The 21,953-nt window shown below is 46.0% G+C and overlaps 1 protein-coding gene across 18 annotated transcripts in view; it reads right to left on the bottom strand.

Moving 5' to 3' along the window:
• The window catches only part of EIF4G3 (eukaryotic translation initiation factor 4 gamma 3), a 333,115-nt gene extending 323,215 nt beyond the window's left edge, over positions 1-9,900 (bottom strand). For all 18 annotated transcript variants that reach the window (XM_032391835.1, XM_032391889.1, XM_032391850.1 and 15 more), the window contains exon 1: positions 9,842-9,900. In XM_032391835.1, the coding sequence (XP_032247726.1) occupies positions 9,842-9,885 (44 nt within the window). In that variant the 5' untranslated portion in view covers positions 9,886-9,900. The remainder of the gene's footprint in view (positions 1-9,841) is intronic.
• Positions 9,901-21,953: the final 12,053 nt, after the last annotated feature.

Raw genomic sequence — 21,953 nt, 5'->3', positions numbered from 1 at the left:
AGAGCTAAAATTATAAAAAAAAGAAAGGAGTAAATTTCCATGACCCTGGGTTAAGGAGAGCCTTTTTAGACACACTAAGGAAGCACAAGTGACAAAAAAAAAAAAAACAGATAAATTTGACTTCATCAAAATTAAACATTTTTATGCTTCAAAGGACATTACCAAGAAAATGAGGGGAGCCTGGTGGGCTTAGTCAGTAGAGCATGCAACTCTTGGTCTTGGGGTTGTGAGTTCAAGCCCCAAGTTGGGTGTAGAGTCCTTAAAAATAAAATCTTCAAAAAGAGAGAGAGAGAAAGAGAGAGAGAGACAACATACTGAATGGGAGAAAATATTTGTAGGGGCACCTGGGATGCTCAGTCGGTTAAGCTTCCGACTCTTGATTTGGGCTTGGGTCATGAGGTTGAGCCCCCGTAGGGCATGGCTCCGTGCTCAGCAGGGAGTCTGCTTGAAAGTCTCTCTCTTTCCCTCTCCCTCTGCCCCTCCCCGCACCTTGTGCACAAGTGTGCACTCCCTCTCTCTCTCTCAAATAAACAGATCTTTTTTTTTTTTTAAGATTTTATTTGAGAGAGCACAAGTGAGAGAGCACAAGCAGGCGGAGCAGCAGAGAGAGAGGGAGGAGACTCCCCGCTGAGCAAGGAGCCCCATGTGGGGCTCCACCTCAAGAACCTGAGATCATGACCTGAGCCGAAAGCAAACAGCCACTTAACTGACTGAGCCACCCAGGTGCCCCTAAATAAATCTTAAAAAAGAAAAAAATAGGGGCGCCTGGGTGGCTCAGACGGTTAAGCGTCTGCCTTCGGCTCAGGTCGTGGTCCCGGGGTCCTAGGATCGAGCCCCGCATTGGGCTCCCTGCTGACCGGGGAGCCTGCTTCTCCCTCTCCCTGCCGCTCCCCCTGCTTGTACTCTCTCTCTATGTCAAATAATAAAAAAAAAAATATATATATATATATATATATATATATATATATTTGTAAATGTTTGTATATAATAAGAGACTTGGATCCAGAATAGATAAAGAACTTACAACTCAATAATAAAAAGACAACCTCATTAAAAACTAGTAGAGGGGAAAAGAAAAAACTGGGTAAAGGATTTGAACAGACATTTCTCCAAAGACAAATGGCCAATAAACACACGAAAAAAAATGCTCAATTAGCCATCAAGGAAAAGCAATCAAAACCATAATGAGATACCACTTCACACTCACTAGGATGTCCTATGATTAAAAAAGACAGATGACAAGTGTTGGAACCCTCATACTTTGCTGGTAGGAATGTAAAATGGTGCAGTCACTTTGGAGACAGTTTGGCAGTTTCTCAAAATGTTAAACTTTGGGAGTTACCTTGGGGCACCTGGGTGGCTTGATTTTGGCTCTGGTCATGATCTCAGGATCATGAGATCTGCCCGAAACAGGTTCCACACTTAGCAGGGATTCTGCTTGAGATTCTCTCTCCCTCTGCACCTCCCCCTGCTCTCATGCATATGGGCTCTCTAATAAATAAATCTTAAAAACAAAACAAAACAACAAACATGGAGTTACCTTATAAAACCCAGCAGCTGTACTCCAAGGTATATACCCAAGAGAAATGAAAACCTACATCCACACAGACATTCATAGCATAATTATTCATAATAATCAAAAAGTTGATGAGGCGCCTAGGTGGCTTGGTCAGTTAAGCATCTGCCTTGGGCTCAGGTCATGATCCCAGGGTCCTAGGATCAAGCCCCTTTTGGGCTCCCTGCTCAGCAAGGAGTTTGCTTCTCCCTCTTCCCTTCCCCCTGCTTGTGATCTCTCAAAAATAAATAAATAAAATCTTAAAAAAAAAAAAAAAGGGGGACGCCTGGGTGGCTCAGTCGTTAAGCGTCTGCCTTCGGCCCAGGTCACGATCCCAGGGTCCTGGGATCAAGCCCCGCATCGGGCTCCCTGCTCGGCAGGAAGCCTGCTTCTCCCTCTCCCACTCCCCCTGCTTGTGTTCCCTCTCTCGCTGTCTCTTTGTCAAATAAATAAATAAAATCTTTTAAAAAATAAAAATTAAAAAAAATAGCTGAAACAACCCAAACGTCCATCAACTGATGAATAAAGGAAATGTGGTATCTGGAACATTATTCAGCAATTTAAAAAAAAGTACTGAAACATACCACAACATAGATGACCCTTGAAAACATGAAAAGTAAGAGAAACCAGTCACAAAAGACTATCTACTGTATTGTTATCATTTATATGAAATGTCCAGAATAGGCAAATCTACAGAGGCAGAAAGCAGATTAGTACTTGCCTCAGGCAGAAAGAATGGGGGGAAATGGGGAGTCTAATGGGTTTCTTTTATGAGTGATAAAAATGTTCTAAAACTGGGGCACCTCAGTGGCTCAGTCGGTTAAGCAACTGCCTTCGGCTCAGCTCAGGATCCTGATAGAGCCCCGTGGCAGGCTCCCTGCTCAGCAGGGGTCTGCTTCCCCCTCTCCCTCTGCTCCTCCTCCCCGCCCCCCCATCTCTCTCTGTCACTCTCTCTCTCTCTCAAATAAATAAAATCTTTAAAAAAAAGTTCTAAAACTGATTTTGGTGATGGCCACACAACTGTGAATATACTCAAAACCACTGAATGATACACTCTAAATGGGTGGTTTGTTTAGTATCTGAACTATAGCTCAATAAAGCCGTTAAAAAAAAAAAAATAGTTTCACACAAATGAAGTCTAACCTTCTCTTATATTGATTCAAAGCCCTCTACAATCTGGATCCATTATTTCAAATATTCTACCACAATAATCCTCCACTCCAAGCATACTGATGGGGATCCTCACAACCCAGCACACAGGATGCTTATTTCATGCCCAAACCTTTGTTCATGTTACTCACTCACCACAATCCACTCCCCTCTGCCCATCTAAACCCTGACTGTAGTCTTAAGCTCTTGTTTTAATGTTGTTTTGTTTTTTTTTAAGATTTTTAATTTATTTTTTGACAGAGAGAGACACAGCGAGAAAGGGAACACAAGCAGGGAGAATGGGAGAGGGAGAAGCAGGCTCCCCGTGGAGCAGGGAGCCCGATGCAGGGCTCGATCCCAGGACCCTGGGATCATGACCCGAGCCGAAGGCAGACGCTTAACGACTGAGCCACCCAGGCGCCCCTTAATGTTTTTTAAATTCATATTTCAGTTCAAATTCTGTTTCTTATATGCTATTTTCTAGGGCCTAGTTTCTGCTCTCAGATAGTTAAGTAACGAAGTAAGCAAGACACAGAATTGTATATGTAGTCTCACCCTGGCCCCAGTCCCTGTTCCCTCTACAGAACAGAAACACTCCTGGGGACTCTGCCAGGATGGGGGAGACTGAGACAAATACTGCTGTCCCTCCAAAGGACATTTTTTAGCAATAAAATCGTCATGTATTTAAAAAAAGAAAAAATCCCATATATGTAATGTGACCTTAAATTATGTTACAACAAAAGGACAGAATTTGAGCCCATTTAAAGCCCACAGAAAAAGGTGTCAGAAAGAAATATACCAAAATGTTAACAGTGGTTATCTCTACATACTAAGATTACGGGTGACTTTTTACTTTTCCGTATGTTTTTAATTTCCTGATTTGATGATGTTAGTTTTTATAATCACAAAACAAAATTTTTCATAGTAACATTTGACTATAAATGTTTTTCCTCTTTGGCCTTATACCAACCCTCATCATCAGTATCTATACTTCAAAGGCAACTCAGCCACATTAGATGACTTTGTAAACTGGGTCAATGCTATTCCATCTCAAACAAAATTATGAAACTATTACCAATTCAGTTACACAACAGTGCAAAACAATCTTAGGGCAGCCTTGAACGCTGAATGTGAGTTGTGATGCCATCTATATTAGTCCTAAAACTTAGCTTAAAACTGATTCCCAGACTCTAATTTAATCAACATTTCAACAAATATTTACAGACTTCCTATCTGCGAGGTACTACTCTAGAGGTTGGCAATTCAACAGCAAACAAAACTGACAAAATTCTCTGCCTTTATGGACCTTACATTCTATTGATAGAATTTAGTATCTCATAAGCGGGAACACACATGGGCTTGAAAAAGTACAAAACTACTACTAGTTAATAAAGGTCATAAAAACTGACAAATTTCAAATGTACTTAAAATAGTTAAAACAGTCTCAAATTTCAGCTGAGGTTACAAGAAAGTGAAAAACTCCTTCTGGATGGCAGCAAGCCAAAGAACTAGGAGCCATTTGAGAATTCAGAAGTAGCTTGGGATCTTGCAATATTTCATCGATGTAAATCTCAGCTGCAGTTTATACTCTGCTTGAAGTCAGGCACCTGGCTAAGAATCAGGGAACAGTTACCTATTATATTAGCTCAAATTATTATTCCTAAAGTAAAAATAGATTGTATCTCATCACAAGAGTTTATTCCAGAACTTACTTTCTCTCATACTTCATAATGAACTGTATCATCAACCAGAGCAAGCCAGCATCTGGCTGGCCATGCAACCTTATTTTATGGCCTCGATCCATCCCACGATCTTCCTACCCAAGTCACAGAAGCATTTCAGTCTGTTTGACTACATTTGACCTTAGCCAAAAGTCCGAGAAGCGATTGGTCTGTTCGACTAAATCGAACATTAATAAGCCAAAAACCAGAGGTTTCTTATACAATCAAGTTGCCTTGATCCATGTTAGCATGCTTCTAATATCAATGTCACTGACATTCAAAGAATCCATTAATAGGTCTCTACAAATCCTTCCCGCCTACTTGCAAGAACAAAACCTCACACCATAATCTTCAGAATCATAAGCCACTGTAATTCAAGAGAGTCACATAAACTGGTCTAACTCCTTCATTTTAGAGAAAGGGAAACTGATGCCCAGAGCATTTATGTGATTAATCCAAGATAACACCTCTAAAAAATGGAAAAGCCAAACTCAAATCCAGATTTTTTCTTTTTTTTTTTTTTTTTTTACTACAAATCAGGTACACTTCTCAATACATCAAGCTAAATTTACTTGTATTTCAAGGCTAGTTTCCAAGCCAAAAATCTAGTTATCAGAAGAGCAGGGAGGTATTATGAGATGAGTGGGAAGGAGACCAGGAGACCAGAGCTGAAACGTTATCTTCTCATACTCTAATTCCTGGGATTATGGTGCAGAAGATACTTTGAATCCATGGCAATTGTGTTTTGACTGCCATGTTGTAGACTACCTCCTCTAACTTCTCTGCTCCTGCTAAAAACTTGAAACGTGACTGAAATCCATTTACTCAAGTTCTACGCAGCAGCAACAGCAATGGAATTGGGAAAAGTCAGCTGGCAGGAGAAAGCGCTGTAAACCTCGGGTAATTCTTACTCATCCTTCTAATGTAGTTCAGATGTCAATTTCTTCTAGGAAGCCCTAATTCCTCCTTCCTCCAGGCTAAGCTCTTACAGCAGAGTTATCATCACACTTGCTTCGTGATATTCTGTCACTTACCTGTCGGGACCAAGTTCTTTGAGGATAAAAGCTTTTCTTTTCTTTTTGTTTAAGATTTTATTTATTTCACAGAGAGAAAGAGCACAAGTAAGGGGAGCGGCAGGCAGAGGGAGAGGGAGAAGCAGGCTCCCTGCTGAGCAGAGAGCCCAATGTGGGGCTCGATCCCAGGACCCTGGGATCATGACCTGAGCCAAAGGCAGATGTTTAACCAACTGAGCCACTCAGGTACCTGGAGGGCAAAAGCTTTTCAACCCTACACCAAGCGCTGAGTTTGGCACACAGTACGTGCTCAATAAACGAACAAATCAATTTTAAAACTTGCCACTTACACTGAAGCTCCAATATAAATGGCTAAAACATGGCAATCTTATTATGATTTAAAACATGGTTTTCAGGAGCACCTAGGTGGCTCAGTCAGTTAAGCATCTGCCTTCAGCTCAGGTCAGGATCCCAGGGTCCTCCCTCTCCCTCTGCCCCTCCCCCAAGTTGGGCTCATGCTTTCTCTCTCAAATAAATAAAATCTTAAAAACAAAAAAAAACACGGTTTTCAAATGTTTTTTAACAGCAAACCTTTTTGTAAAAATCTTATCAGAAACCCCAATGTGGAAAAGCAACATATCAGTCCTTCGGTGGTTTAATCTCACAGTTTGACAAAAATACCTCACTTTAAGACCTGTAAGCCTAGGACAGGGAGTAGCAGAGCAGAAGCAAGCGCCAATGTGACTCAGGCACCTAAGTAACATTCTTCCTTCCGTATCTTCATCTTGCATCAGTCTCCCCCTCTCCTTCCTAGAAAAGGATCTGCCCTTAAGAGCACACATCCATCTCTGTTGACGGTAGGGCTTAGGAGTAGACAGACTGGGGCTGCTTCATGAGCTTTAGAGTTCTGGTTGCTAGTTACAACAGTATTTTGCTGGAGGCCTTGCTAACTTCTGAACAAGCAGAAACATGCACTGAATTAAATGTGCAGGCCTATTCTATAAGTCTCAATGAGATAAAGATAACCTACATGTCTTATAGTATGTGGCTATGAACGAATTAAAACAAGATACAGTATCACGGCGTTCTAGATGACTCCACAGAGCCTCTTTACTGCATACAGACCTTCCCCTAGCTACCTCCCACTCTTATATGCAGATTTGGTAAGAAGCAACGAGGCATAATAGAAAGGACATTCATGAGCTTTGGAGCCAGTCATACCAGAGTCTGAACTGCGGACCACCACTTACTAGATGGACAACCTTAGGAATATTACTTCTCTGCTCTTCAGTTTCCTCATCTGTAAAACAGAAATAGTACCTACCTCATTAGGATTGTGAAAATTAAGTAAAATCATGCATGTATGGTACCTAGAACAGGAGGCATTCAATAAATGAATACTATTGTTAATATCATGCAGATTTAGCTTTGGTCAAGAGACAAAAAAGAGGAAAACAAATTTTGTTTTGGCTTCAACCTATAAAATTGAAAATCAACAGAGAAAACAAAAAAAAATTTTTTAAAAGAAAGAAAATTAAATACAAAAAACACCCTCAATGGGCATACTTGTTTTTATACCCAAGACAAAATAGCTGAGGACACACGTCATTTTCTGGTTGCCACAGGCCTTTACCAAACTTAGTTCCTTCAAAGAACCCACTGCCCTGATTTTCTTAACCAAATTGGCTGCCCCAAAACAGTAACTAGACTCCCCAGAAGTGTCAGCAGCTCTGAGAGAAATTACACCCTGAAGTCTTTCCATATAAATAGAACACTATGTATTCATAACAGACTGCAAAACTGTTCTAAGTCAGAACTATTCGGGCACCCAAATTCAAACTCATTTATCTTTAATTATCTGAAAGGTAAGCAGTTTCCATCCAAAGGGCTAGGCTTTTAATGGGAGCCCAAGAACCCCCTGAAAATGTAAGCAACAGTTTTCTGCGGAGAGGGTCTATAAGCTTTCATCAAAATGTCAAAGTTGTTTGTTACCCAGAAAAGGTTAAGAATCTCTTTTAAGATGCTCAACAGAGCTTCTGAAAAGTTCATACTGGGAAGCTGAGGAGAGCATATCTCAAGGCAAGTATCTTGAAGTGCCAATTTCATAAACTATTCATACTAGATTATGTTATAAAAATTCTAAGCATATTCCTCCCTCACCAGTAGCACTTTTCACAGCAGGATTTATCGTCTTTCATCCCCCACCATCCCTGCCACCCTCCATCATGTCCCGTTCCTTGCCAGGCCCCATTCCCTGCCTCTTTGCAGTCAAAATCCTCTGCCTAAAGTGGCTTTATGAGCCTGCCATGCAATAATGATGCCCAGAGGCAGGTTCCAGTTTATATTCCAATTCATTATTGCCAACATTCCCCTTCATTTCTGATTTGTCACTTGAACACTAAGTACAAATGAAGGACACTGTCAGGTCAATCTCCTTTCAGTATTTTTATAAACTTAAAATACTATATGAATTTATTAATTAAATTCAAACACAACTGCACTCATATATTTTGAGGAACTGGAGATTTAACCAAACCATAGAAAAATCAACTCCAGCCTTGCACTCCAGTCTCCAAGCTTCGTGTCTATCAACTTATCACATGATGACCACTTTCATCAAACAAATGCAAATTCCCACACTCCCTCAGGGTAGAAAAGCAGAATTGCTCTGTTTCAATCCATTTTAACCAATTCCCCATTACCACTGGTAACATTTCATCATTAGTACATTCTAATGAAATCTGTAACCTATACCTCATTTACTATACAAACTTTTAGATTTTACTAATTGAAACCTTTCAGTGAGTAAAGCAGTAAGATAACAGAATTGTGAAATACATCAAGAATTTTAATTTCTTCTATGACATGAGACAAAGGAAAAACTTAAAGCCACATAAAAACCAACTATCCCATATGACCACAAATGATGTAAGAAATCATCTCCACTGGAAATTACACCTTAAATTTATGCCCTTTAACAACTGTTGCAGTACTAATAACTACTTCTGTGTTGCAACCAACTCAGAGCTTTTATAAATCCTTCCTTTGTGAAATGCATTAAGAAAAAGCACACTTGAAACACTTAAGTCACAACTCACAACTCTTTGTGTCCAAATAAAGCCACCAAATTCACCAAGCACTGGTCCTCATTTATCACTTTGTACATCAAGAACACACACTATGGGCTTCCTTTCAATACTTAATTGCCAAAATAGCTCCAAAATACAGGTAATGAAAAATCTACTTGGTGGCACAGTACATAAACTTATAGCCCTAACCAAGTATGGGCAATCAAGACCAAAAAAAAAAAAAAAGACAAATGAGAAAAGAATTCAAACTCACAAAGCATTAAGTGAAGATATGTTTAAGAGATCCAGCACTGAACTCCACCTTTAAGTAGGCAAATCGGCCGACCCTTTCCCCCCAAAAGTAAAGCAACTAGGGATACTGATCAAAACCAACCAGATTTTCCATGAGCAACACTAAGGTATCACTAAGCATTCTCATCTGTGAAAAATTCTTAATTGAACAGAATCATGCAGAATAAAAACATTATGAAATCAGTACACACATCACATTGGAATGGAATTCATCTTTACTCTGCGACACACCGCCTGGATTGAATAACAATATTTAAAGAACAGAGAAAATGACACTTGACAGAAACCAAAAGATGACCCGAAATGACTCTAGAAGGGAGATATCTTTCCCTTCTCAAAGTAATCGATACAGACAGGAATCAAACTACAGACTGTGAAATCATCCGTGGACTTCATGGCAGTTATTTGCTCAAACACCCTACTCTGTCTGGAAGTCAAACACAAAATGACACAAATACAAAAACACTACACATCTAACATCCAATGGTTATTTATTGATTTACACAAATACAACGGATGGGGGGAGGGAAAGGTGCATGATGAAATGTTATTCTCAGGTAGGTAATACCTTTCTAAATCTCCGTGGAATTCATGAATTCAACGTTTTACCTTCACCGGCTAGTTTCTGACTAAAATACCTGGTCATCAAGTCTTTTCAATCAAAGCTGTCCAAAAAATTCTACAATCGAGCAAACAACATGAAATTAGATACATTCAATACTAGACGCTCCTCCAGAAGCCCTGATCTCCTCTAGACATCAGGCCTACGAAGAGGAAATTAAAGCCTTTAAAAATATCCATCATAACACAAGCCTTCCCAGAAGCGAGACTTTTGGGGGTGATGGGTAATGTCAGTTAACTTCCTCTTCCTTTAAAAAGGTCAAAGACAGGGAAGCGTCCGGTGTAACATTTCCTCCTCAGATCGCGTTCCACCACAAGCAACCTAACTCCCCCCATCGCTAAACATTAGCCACAGGGGGTGCTTTCTGTACATTTTCACCATAGATTTAAAATCCGACTTACCTCAGACACGAACTGAGCTTAGTTTCAAACAGGAAATTTACCATTAAAGTTTATTATGTACTAATAATAACAATTAGGGAAGCCCACCAGGCCCTGCTGCAGGGGGAGGAGAGGAGGAGGAGGAGGAGGGTGTAGTCCTCACAACAATCAGAAAAGCCTTCCCTGCAGGGCTGGTCCCAGGCACCAGCAAATTCGGCCTAATAAAGGGGGGCGGGGGGGGCGGGGGGAGGCGAAGAGGAGGGGAAGGGTCCCCCAGCTCTAAAAGGGAAGGGCTGCAGAGGCCAGGCCGAGCGGAGCTAGTTTTCACACTACTGCAGAGGGTCCCGGGGTCCCCCGCAGGGCTGCTGCCGCCGGAGCACCCCGAAAGCTCCGGCCGAGCCGGCCGCGGGGGCTCGAGCAGCAGCCCCTTCCCCGGCTGAGCTGTGGCGGCCGGCAGGAGGGTCCCTGGGGAGCCACGGCCTCCCCCCCCCCCCCCGGGCTGCGGCGAGATGCCGAAAGGCCGGCAGGAAGGTGAAAAGGATACTGTTGGGGCGCCTGGGTCTGGAGGGCCCTGATGTTCGGGTGAGGAGGGGCCGCTGCCGCCGCCGCCGCCGCCGCCGCCGCCGCCGCCGCCGCTGCTGCTGCCGCCGGGTGAGGAGGCGGTACCGCTGCTGCCGCCGCCGCCGCCGCTCCGGTGCCGGGTCCGGTTCCTGCTGCAGCCGCTGAGCCTGATTTCAGAGCCGGTTTCTGCGGTAAACTCATGGCAAAGCGAAGCCACCAACCCCCCCAGAGCGGGACCGGGCGCGCCGGGGTGCAGGGGCCGGGGGCAGCGGGGGGGCGGGATGGGGGCAGACCCGGGGAGGCGGCGGGAGCGGGGGGCCGGGGGGAGGCTGGGAGGAGGAGGAGGAGGGGGCCGGGGCCGGTCACACACGCCCGCCGCCGCCGCCGCCGCCGCCGCCGCCGCCGGCAGCAGCAGCCGCCCCGCGGGCCAGCACCACCGGCTGCCGGTCTCCGTGACAACGCGACCCCAGGGGGGGGGCCGGACCCGGCGGGGGCAGGAGGCGGAGAGACCGGACCTTTCACGGCAATATCCTCATGGGCCGGCGGCGGGGGGTCTTTATCCCCCTCCCCGGGGGAAGCGGCGCCCTTCTCGGTAGCGGGGCTCAGGCGATGCCGGCGGATTTTCTTCACTCAACGAGCAGAGCATCCAACATGGCGCTGCGGCCGCCTCCAGCAGTCCGGCAGGACGGCCGCTCGGAAAACTTCGGGCCTTTTCGGAACGGCTCGGGAGGCCGAGAGTGGGAAGCGCCTTCGGCTCTTTCCGGAGACTGCGAGCGGTCGGGATTCTTCGGAGACGCTCGGGGGCGTCTTCGGCCGCCGTTCGGGAGAGCTCTGGGGCTGACTCGCCTCCTCGGGAAAGATCGGCGAGGGGGGCTCCCCAGGCTCGCTGCGGCGGGGGTGCGGGGTGGAGGCAGAGACCAAAGGCGAGGTCCGCCAGAGCCCTCCCCTGCCGCCCGGCCTCCAAGAACAATGGCAATGGCCCTGGAGCCTGCGGTCCGCAGAGCCCTGCCCGCAGGGGGGGGGAGGCGGTGAGGCGAGAAACCTCGGTTACAGTGGAAGGAACCGCTTAACCAGAGTGAAACCGCTGGAAAGAAACCCGCTGCGTGCATCTATTAGCATAATAAATAGCACTCGCCTGCCCCTAAGGCAGTTCTCGTCCATTGTGTCGACACTTCGCCCTCCTACACTCCAAGAGGTGAGTGGAATGAGGAGCCTCACTTCCAGAGCACCCTAAAGCCCCGAGAAGAAAAGTGACTGGCCCAAGGTCATCCAGCCGGGAAGGGGCAGAGCCAAGCCTGGAGGCGAATTCCACCTTCATCTGGACGAACCTTGCCGACTCCCAAGTTGCCTGGGGACCCTCCTCATCTAATCAGCAGCCTAGACTGAGGGTTCTGTGGACGGATTTGTCCAAGGCCTGCCCCATGACTGGAGCGCCACTTGACCAGCAGCTCCCCAGTGTCTTATGCGGGGGTAACATTTGTCCTTTGCTCCCCACTGGGCCGACCGAGACCACCCAGCCCTTCCCCGCACACCTCACCCCGAGCAGGGGGCCTTGTGCTCGGCGCAGGTGATTGAATGGAAAGGAACCGCAGGGATCTACGGAGCGATTCCGGTAGGACTGCTTACCAGGCAGTTAATACGCATGATCTCATACAGTCCTGCGAAATAGGTAGTACCCATTTTACAGATGAAGAAACTGAGGTGCGGGAAGGCGCAATACCATCACACAACGGAAGCGCTGAGAAAATTGAGGTTCAGAGCGGACAAGAGACTTACCCAAAGTCACATAGAGAGTGGAGTTGACAGAGTCAGAATTCGAATTTGGTTATGACTCCTGCTATACTGCTTCACACTGCCTTCATTTTTTTTTTTTTTTAATTCACATAAAGCTCTACACATAGTGGGTGCTTAATTCTTGACAGTCCCTGAGAGCTCCATATGCCTCATTCCCCATCTCCAGACTGGAAGATAGGAGTTACTTCATACTCTGGAGTCCTAAACCATTTGGATTTGTTATACCTGATGACTTAGGATTGGATCTTCTGCTCTTCTCCAGGAAAAATTCCCAAGTGGTTCAGTTCCCCAGATTCTCCTTCCTGGTGTTCTGAGATCTCAGACTTCCTTATCCCGGTCAAAACCTGTTCCCAGGAAAGAATTGGGCTTCTCATTTACACTAGAGTGATAACAGACTGATAATTCCTTAATTGCTATTCTTTTCTAAGTTTCATTTTCTAGCTTAATAATAGCTACAAGCATCAGGTGATTACTGTGTGCCTGATCTTTGCTAAGCACTTTGTGAGCATTATCTCTCTTAAAACGGAAAGACCTTGTGCAAAATAATGTAAAAGTCGCTGATAAGATTCTGCCCCCAGGCAATCAATGAGGGGAGGTTTACAGGAAGCAAAGTCAAAAAGGTAGAATGTTCTTTGATCCAGAAGCATGGCCCTGCTCAACATCCCTCTCACAGAGCAGCTAGTATTTATTAAACACCTACTATGTGCCAGGATACAACTCTGCTAAACATTTCGCTTAGATTAACTCTTACTCCTCTCAACAACTATACAAGGTGTTATTTTATCCTGTTGACAAATGAAGAAACTGAGGCTCAAAGATGTAAGGAAGCAACCTGTATAAAAAAAATTTTAGTAGGCTCCACACCCCAACGCGGGACTTGAACTCACGACCCTGAGATCAAGACCTGAGCTGAGATGTAGAATCAGATGCTTAACCAACTGAGCCACCCAGGCGCCCCTCAACCTGTATAACTTTTAGGTGGAAAGGCTGGTATACAACCCCGAGGCATCTAACTCCAAGTCTGATGTGCCACATTTCCTTCAACATAGCAACCTCTCCAGCTGTGGCCAGAAGCACCGTCAAGAAGCAAAACTGGTTCTGTGAACTTGCCTGCTGAGAGCCCTCCAAGGTTCCCCGCACTCTCACTGTCTTCAGGACCCAGTCTAAATCGGAGATCCTTCAGGACCTGGGCTCTGCTTCCATCCTGCCACTCACATCTAGAGCAGCAACCACCTTAGTCTATTGCAAACAAAGCCATTTTCCTTCTCCCCCAGCGGCCTGTCCACAGACTGTTCCTACTACCAATAACCCCAAACCACCCTCTCCCCGCTCAGCCCATTGGCTCACTCCTGCTCCTACTTCAAGAGTTAGCTCAGGCGTCACCTCTTCCAGGCATCTTTTTCTCACTGCCCAAGCAGAGCGAGGCACCCCGCCTCCAGGCTCCCAAGACAGCGGATGCTTAGCTCCCAGGACACTCTGTTGAGCAACTAAGTACAGCCATTGGAATCAAATTATCTGAGTTTGATTCTCAGCCCCGCCTTTTATTAGCTGGATGACCTGGAAGAAATCACTTAACCTCTCTGAGCCTCAGTTTTCTCATTTGTAAAATAGATTCTACCTCCTATCATGAGAAATAAGACAATAAATACAAGGGCGCCTAGGTGGCTCAGTTGGTTAAGTGTCTGACTCTTGATTTCAGCTCAGGTCATGATCTCAGGGTCCTGATTGAGTCCTGCAGTGGGCTCCTTGCTCAGCCGGGAGCCTGCTTCTCCCTCTGCTGCCTCTCCCTCTGCTGCCTCTCCCTCTGCTTGTGCTCTCTCTCTCTAATAAAAGGGAAAAAAAGAAAAAAAAAAAAAACGGAAAAAACAGCAAATGCAAAGCACTTAGCCCAGTCCCTGGCTCATAATAATTGTCAGATATATTACTTAGGCATTTAGAATATCCCGAATATCTAGCACTCAATAAATAGGATGTGAAACCTGCTGAAAGACAGGATAATTGTGAATTGTCAGAGGATTTCATGTTACCCTAGAGTCCGGGGTACCCCAGAGCCCAGGCTGGGCCTCACTGTACAGAGAAAGAGAAGGACCAGAGTATCCCAGAGCAGGCACCACACAAGAGGACTGTTGTACCTTTGACCTCTGCCGTTCCCAGAGCCCACCTGCTGCCTCCAACACAGACCTCTTCAAAGAGCCAGTAGACAAGTGAAGACTTGGTTTATCCATCTCATGGCTGGGTGATAGAGTTTTGCTTATTTGTTATTATGTGGGGTCAGTGCTCTGTTTCTCTGAGTGAACTGGAGATTGGGCTTGGGAGGACCCCTTAATTTCTTGATTGAAAACTTGAAAATATTGTTGCAAGCTGGAGTTCTCTCTCCCCTTCATTTTTCCTCCTGGAGGGGGCTGGGCTTTTAGCATAAAGACAAGCCATGTTATGCCAACAGAAGCCATCTTTAGTAGACACAGAGGGGTTTGTATATTATTTGCAGTTCCACTCGGCAACATGCGAATATCCACCAAGGGTAGAGCTGGGCATGAACCTTGGTGGCCCGAGATCTAGACCCTCAGCAGTTAAGACCTAGAGATGGGAGGCCAAGAAGGTTTAAAAACATTTAAAAAGGGGGGGGGGGGATTGAAGACTGAGGAAGGAGACACTTTAGGGCATCCATCTAAAGAGGAGGGGGGTGGAAGGAGAGAAGCCCCAGCGGGAAAAGTAAAGAAACTGTTTGCCCCATTCTGTGCACCACAGTAAGCATGTTCATAATCAGCCATGAAGGCTCTTCAGTGAAGAGCTATACCAGCAGGCCTTTCCCGACATCACAGGGCCCAGTGGTAGGGTCCCATGTGAGGGTGGTGATTCCTTGCAAAGGTTTTAAACTTCAGCACAGATCTGGATTCTAACCTTACAGACCGGTTGTACTACCTTAAGCAAGTTTTCTAACTTCTCCGGGCCATTTGCAAAATGACCGGGAGGTCTGCCCCTAAAGGATTAAAGCAAGACTTAAAGCAGCCAGAGAGCGTCACCAAGGCCTGGGGCTTAAGAAGCACCTCGATAAAGCTTAATTCCTGTCCTGTTCCCTCCAGGGCAGGGGGGCAGCTTCTCTAATTTGCTGCCGTTCTCACTTCTCCTGGAACCAAGTTGTCCTGCCCCTTTGCCCACAGTGTGTGCTGCACAGTCCATTGCTCAGCTACTCCTCCCGGAAGCGATCACAGCCCGCGCCAGCCACTTCCGGCTGGAGATAGCGCAGCTTCACCAGGGTACAAGAAGGAGCAAAAACTATTCTCACAGAATGGTTCATTAAGATGGTAAACTTTATGTTATTTGTACTTTACCACAATTTTTTTAAAAAAAGTATTATCACAGAGTCTAGTCAGGACTGAAAATACCTTAAAGATGATCTTACCCAGTGTTCGGGTTTTAGGAAGAGAGCCCAGAGAGAGGAAAGGATTTTTTCAAGGTTACACAGCAAGAGAACAGCAGAACAGAGACTGAAACTCCAGCCTCTCTTCACTGCTAGGCCAAGGGCTTTGTCACTAATACTGTCCTCCCATTAAGAAGTCTGCTGCCACCCCCCTGGCCTTTTCCCACTTCCAGCATTGGCCATTCCTGGCCTGCATGCTTCTGGAGCGGGGGATCTTCAGGATTCATGTAACTGGCATTTACTGAGTGACAACTATGTGCCAGGCCCCATGCTGGGCCTCTAAGAGGAATAGGAGGCCATATCTAATGGGGAGGAGAGAGGGGTAACGACTTACAGGTTAAGTAATCCCCATAATTATTTACATTAAAAAGTGAAGATCATGTCAGGTCTCTGCTCAGAGCACTTTACTGTCCTCTCGTCTCACCTGGAGTAAAAGCAAAAATCTATTCAATGGCCTACAGGGCCCTACATGATGAGCTCTGCCTCCCATCCTTACCTTGACCTCTCTGAGCTTCTGTCTACTACTCTTCTCCATGTTTAGTGCCCTGGCCTTTGTGATGTTCCTTTATCCTGAGCACACTCCCACTTCAGGGCCTCTGCATTTCCTGTTGCCTGTCCTTGGGATCTGGGATCGCTGCCCTGCACATTCCCTCACTTCCTTCATGTTTTTGCTTGAAACCTTATCAGAGAAGGCTTCCCAGACGTCCCATATAAATTAGCAACCCACCCCTATCCTCAGCACACCTGGCCTGCTTGAATTTCCTTCATGACACCTGTCATCATCTGACATGTGACATTTCCATATTTATGAGTCTGTGGTCTACCTCTCCCCCGTTAGAATGTTAGCCCTAGAAGAGGAGGGACTTAGTCTGTTTTATTCACTGGTGTATCTCTAGGTTACAGAATAGAGCCCGACGTGTATTATGCGCTTGTGATATTGTGATTTTAATAAGAAATTTGTATTTGGTCTTTGGTTCCTGGCAGAGAGCTCTAAAACCCTTGGAATTTCCTAAGCGATTAGAATGATAAAGGTATCTTTTGTTATGTTAACGAGGTGACTTTTGGAAAGCCCCTAGGTCATCTAAGGATGGGGGGGCTGGTTGTCAGGGGAACCAACCCTGAGATTAGCGAGTTGGAACTTTTGGCCCCACCCCAGGACCTCTGAGAAGGGGAGGAGAGCTGGAGATTGAGTTCCAATGATTTATTCAGTCATGCCTAGGTAATGAAGCCTCTGTTAAGAACTCCAAAGGATGGCGTCCACAGAGCTTCTAGACTGGTGAACATGCGGAGATGCAGGAAGAGTGGCGCCCCCGGAGAGGGATGGGTGATCAGACCCTTGCCCCACACCTTGCCCTGTGCACCTCTTCCAGCTGGCTGTTCCCAAGTTACATCCTTTCATAATAAACTGGTAATCTAGTGAGTAAGATGTTTCTCTGTGTTCTGCAAGCCACTCTAGCAAATTAATCAAACCCAAGGAAGGGACCATGGGAACCTCTGATCTCTAGCCAGTAGGTCAGAAGAACAGGTGACAACCTGGCCTTGCAGCCAGCATTTGAAATGAGGGGAGTGGGCGGTCCCACAGGACTGAGCCCTCAACCTGTGGGATCTGATGCCATCTCCAGGTAGATGGTATCAAAACTGAGTTAAGCTGTAGGACACCCAGCTGGTGTCTGAGAACTGGTGTTGAAAAAACACAAATCAGAGTACTCCATCAATGTTTGTCGCCTGGACACAAAATGACGAATGCTATGGAACACAGGTTGTGGGAACGGGTACAGAGTAGAGAGGACGGAGTGCACTTACCACGTTCTGACTCCTCAGCACTTCCATTCTCTGACCTAATGAGCAAAATTAGGACTGTCCTTCAAGCGGAATACCACTCGCAAATGCTTTGAATTAAATAGAATTTGTTACATTTGGGTGTGTCCATCATCACCAAGATACCTCTTTTCTCTTTGCTGGTCAGTTGTTGTTTTTTTAAGATTTTTTTTTTTAAGATTTTATTTATTTATTTGAGAGAGAGAGAGCACGAGCACGCATGAGTGGGGGGGGGGGGGGGGCGTGGTGCAGAGGGACAAGCAGACATTCCCTCCGAGGGTAGAGCCCAACGCAGGTCTCGATCCCAGGACCTGAGCCAAAGTCAGACGCTTAACCAACTGTGCCACCCAGGTGCCCCTAAGATTTTTTTTTTTTTTAAGTAATCTCTTCACCCACAACCCTGAGATCAAGAGTCACATGCTCCACCAACTAAGTCAGCCCCTTTGCTGGTAAGTTTTGAACAAAAATAGGGAGCATTTTCCTAGAAAGGGGAAAGCAAATCCAGGAAACCATCCCAGGGGTTCCTGGAGACAGAGCCAGGTCCTAAGTACAACTCTACTACTTTTTCTTTCCTCTTCCTTCTTCTTGCAACTTTAAAAAAAAAAATTGTGGTTAGATAAACACAACATAAAATTCATCACTTTAACCATTTTTTTAATTTTATTTTTTTAAAAGATTTTATTTAGGGGCGCCTGGGTGGCTCAGTCGTTAAGCATCTGCCTTCGGCTCAGGTCATGATCCCAGGGTCCTGGGATCGAGCCCCGCATCGGGCTCCCTGCTCCATGGGAAGCCTGCTTGTCCCTCTCCCGCTCCCCCTGCTTGTGTTCCCTCTCTCGCTGTCTCTCTCTCTGTCAAATAAGTAAGTAAAATCTTTATAAAAAAAAAAAAAAGATTTTATTTATTCATTTATTTGACAGAGAGAAACACAGCGAGAGAGGGAACACAAGCACGGGGAGCGGGAGAGGGAGAAGCAGGCCTCCCGCCAAGCAGGGAGCCCGATGCGGGGCTCGATCCCAGGACCCTGGGATCATGACCTGAGCCGAAGGCAGACGCTTAACGACTGAGCTACCCAGGCGCCCCTACTTTAACCATTTTTTTAAAAGATTGATTTATTTTAGAGAGAGAGCTCGAGCACGGCGGGGAGGGAGGGGCAGAGAAACTCAAGTGGACTTTGTACTCAGTGCAGAGCCCAATGCAGGGCTCGATCCCAACCCTGAGATTACTACCTGAGTTGAAACCAAGAGTCGGGCGCTTAGCCAAATGAGCCACCCAGCCGCCCCCACTTTAACCATTTTTAAGTGTACAGTTAAGCAGCATTAGGTGTCATTCACATTGTTGTGCAATCACCACCACCGTCCATGTTCAGAACTTCTGCCACACCCCAAACCAAAACTCCTGTACTCATTAAACAGTAACTCCCTGTTCTCTTCTTCCCTGACAACCACATTTCACTTCCTGTCTCTATGAATTTGACTGCTCTAGGGACCTTATATAAATGGAATCACACAATACTTGTCCTTTTGTGCCTGGCACATTTCATCTAGTGTAATGTTTCTAAGGTTCATCCATCCTGCAGCATGTATCAGTACATAATTCCTTCTTAAGGCTGAATAATATTCCATTACATAGATATACCACATTTTGTTCGTCCATACAGAGATCAATGGACCTTTGAGAATGGGTATGCAAGTATCCATTCGAGTTATGCTTTCAATTCTTTGGGGTATATACCCGGAAGTGGAATTGCTGGATCATATGGTAATTCCGTTTAATTTTTAAAGATTTTATTTATTTGAGAGAGACAGAGAGAGCACAAGCAGGGGGAGCAGCAGGCAGAGGGAGAAGCAGGCTCCCTGCTCAGCAGGGAGCCCAACACAGGGCTCGATCCCAGGCCCCTGAGATCATGGACCTGAGCTGAAGCCACCCAGGTGGTGCCATTTGATACCTTCTTTATGGAAATGTCTATTCAAGTGCTTTGCCCATTTTTGAATTTTTTAAAAAAATTTTTTTGAATTTTTTTTTGTCAAGGAGGCTTCACACCTAATGTGGGACTTGAACTCACAACCCTGAGATCAAGAGGCTGGCACTCCACCTACTGAGCCAGCCAGGCGTCTCCCTGTTTGTGTTTTTTGTTTGTTTTTTAAATATTTTATTTATTTATTTGACAGAGAGGGAACACAAGCAGGAGGAGTGGGAGAGGGAGAAGCAGGCCTCCTGCTGAGCAGAGAGCCCGATGCGGGGCTCGATCCCAGGACCCTGGGATCATGACCTGAGCCAAAGGCAGACACTTAACAACTGAGCCACCCAGGCGCCCCAATGTGTTTGTTTGTTTGTTTGTTTGTTTGTTTGTTTTAAAGATTTTATTTATTTATTTGACAGAGAGAGACACAGTGAGAGAGGGAACACAAGCAGGGGGAGTGGGAGAGGGAGAAGCAGGCTTCCCACTGAGTAGGGAGCCCGATGTGGGGCTCGATCCCAGGACCCTGGGATCATGACCTGAGCCGAAGGCAGCCGCTTAACGACCGAGCCACCCAGGCGCCCCTGTTTGTTTGTTTTTAATTAGGCTCCACATCCACTGTGGAGCCCAATGCAGGGGTTGAAATCTTGACCCTGAGACCAAGAGTCAGACGTTTAACAGACTGAGTCACCCAGGCGCCCCTCCCTGTTTGTCTTTTTATCATTGTTGAGGCATACAAGTTCTTTCCTCTCTTCCACTTTTAACTGTGTCTTTGAGCAAATTCCATAACCCCACTGTGCCACAGTTTCCCCAACTATAATAACAATTTTTTTCACCTATTAATTCCTACTTCCGAGAGCTGTCGTGAGCATTAAGTAAGCTAGCAAGCAGAAACCAACCATCAGCATGTCTGGCTGATAAAAACAACAACTAACTTTCACCGAGCATTCACTATGAGGCAGGCATTGAGCAAAACTCTTTATATGTATCAACTCATTTAATCCCCATAACACTCTGATAAGAGTTCTGAGTACTAATACCGCCTACACGTAGGAGCTGAACCGTAACAGGGGCTTCTTCCCTCCTTGTCTGGCTAACCACCCAACATGTTCAGGAGGTGGCTGCTGGGTCTGGGGGCAAGGCAACCTTTGCCCCTGCTGACACCAGGCCTTATTAGAGCCCCCTACACCAAATCTCCTGAGATCAACCTGCACTGCCACTGGGCCTGGCCCAGTGAAAGGTCTCTAATACCCGCCTAGCAGGCTTCCAGCTCTCTCTAAACCAAGGGACTTCACACAATCACCCACATATCCCATCTTGAATCTGGAAACCATATCCTCTACCGTGGGTGGCCCAGCCTTCCCCTGGCTCTTGTCAAGCCAGATGCTATTTAATCATCCTGCCAAGTTTGCTGCCTTGGGAAAATCCTGGACTCTCTTTCCCCCCTATCCAATGACTGGAAGAGGAAGCTGGATTTCCAGATGCCCACAGCTGGCACCAAGCTCCGAACTGGCTCCACCGAGCTCCATGGGAGCCAGCCTGCTGGCCTGGCCTGGCCTGCTGGCACTCCAGGCACCTGGAAAGAGGCTGGGGCGCGTTGCTAGGCTCTGCCTTTCCCGCTGGCGTGAGAATGAAAATAGCAGCAATTTAGAATTAATTCTGCAGATGGACATTTTTCACTTTCCCAAATTCGGCAATCATGCTTTTTTCCCTTACCCTCATTACACGCCTTTTCTTCCACTGAAGTAGAGAATTTGAAGAAGATGCATGGTTCTCCCCCTTACGCAGGCTAAGCAGGGATTGGATAGAGTCCAGGTTCCCGACCAGGGTACCTGCATGACTGCATCTCGCTCCTACCGATGTCTGCACCCTCAGTTCCTGCCCCTTCCCCCATGGACATGCACCTGGAACAGCCAAGCACTTTCCTGTTGCCAAGTCTTTCCATACGTTGTTCCCACCACTTGGAGTGTCTTTGGCTCCTGGACTCCTAGCTAGCTCCTATTGATCCTTCAAAACCCAGCTCGTGTCATCTTATGGGGCAAACGTTCCTCGATTCTCTTCCTGCTCCCCCCAGACAGATTTAATTGCTCTATCTTCTGTTACTATTTTTTAAAAGATTTTATTTATTTATTTACTTAGAGAGCAAGCACGGAGAGGGGCAGAGAGAGAGAGAGAGAGACTCTCCAGCAGACTCTGCACTGAGCATGGAGCCTGACACAGGGCCTGATCCCATAGCCCTGAGAGTATGACCTGAGCCAAAATCAAGAGTCAGACACTCAATTGACTGAGCCACCCAGATGTCGCTGTCTTCTGCTACTTTTGTGTCGGGACATTATTTTCCTATGCTTCTATCACACTGTATTCAGAGGGGGCTTCTGTAGCCTCATCCCTGGCTGTAGTAAGTAGTCATAATCGTTAACCTCTTTGTCTCATCAATGAAGCTGTAAATGGCTTGAGGATAAGTATCACATCTGAACATCAGGAAAATAGAAACTTCTTTCATTTCATGCCATAGCACGGCCGACTTTCAGCACTCGGTTATATTCTCGGTCTTCTGGAGCCAAAGTGTCAGGAAGGTTCCT

This window comes from Phoca vitulina, unplaced genomic scaffold (assembly GCF_004348235.1).
Source record: "Phoca vitulina isolate PV1807 unplaced genomic scaffold, GSC_HSeal_1.0 scaffold2, whole genome shotgun sequence".
Lineage (NCBI taxonomy): Eukaryota > Metazoa > Chordata > Mammalia > Carnivora > Phocidae > Phoca > Phoca vitulina.
Note: the sequence above shows the minus strand (reverse complement) of the source record. Positions and strands in the feature narration are given on the sequence as shown.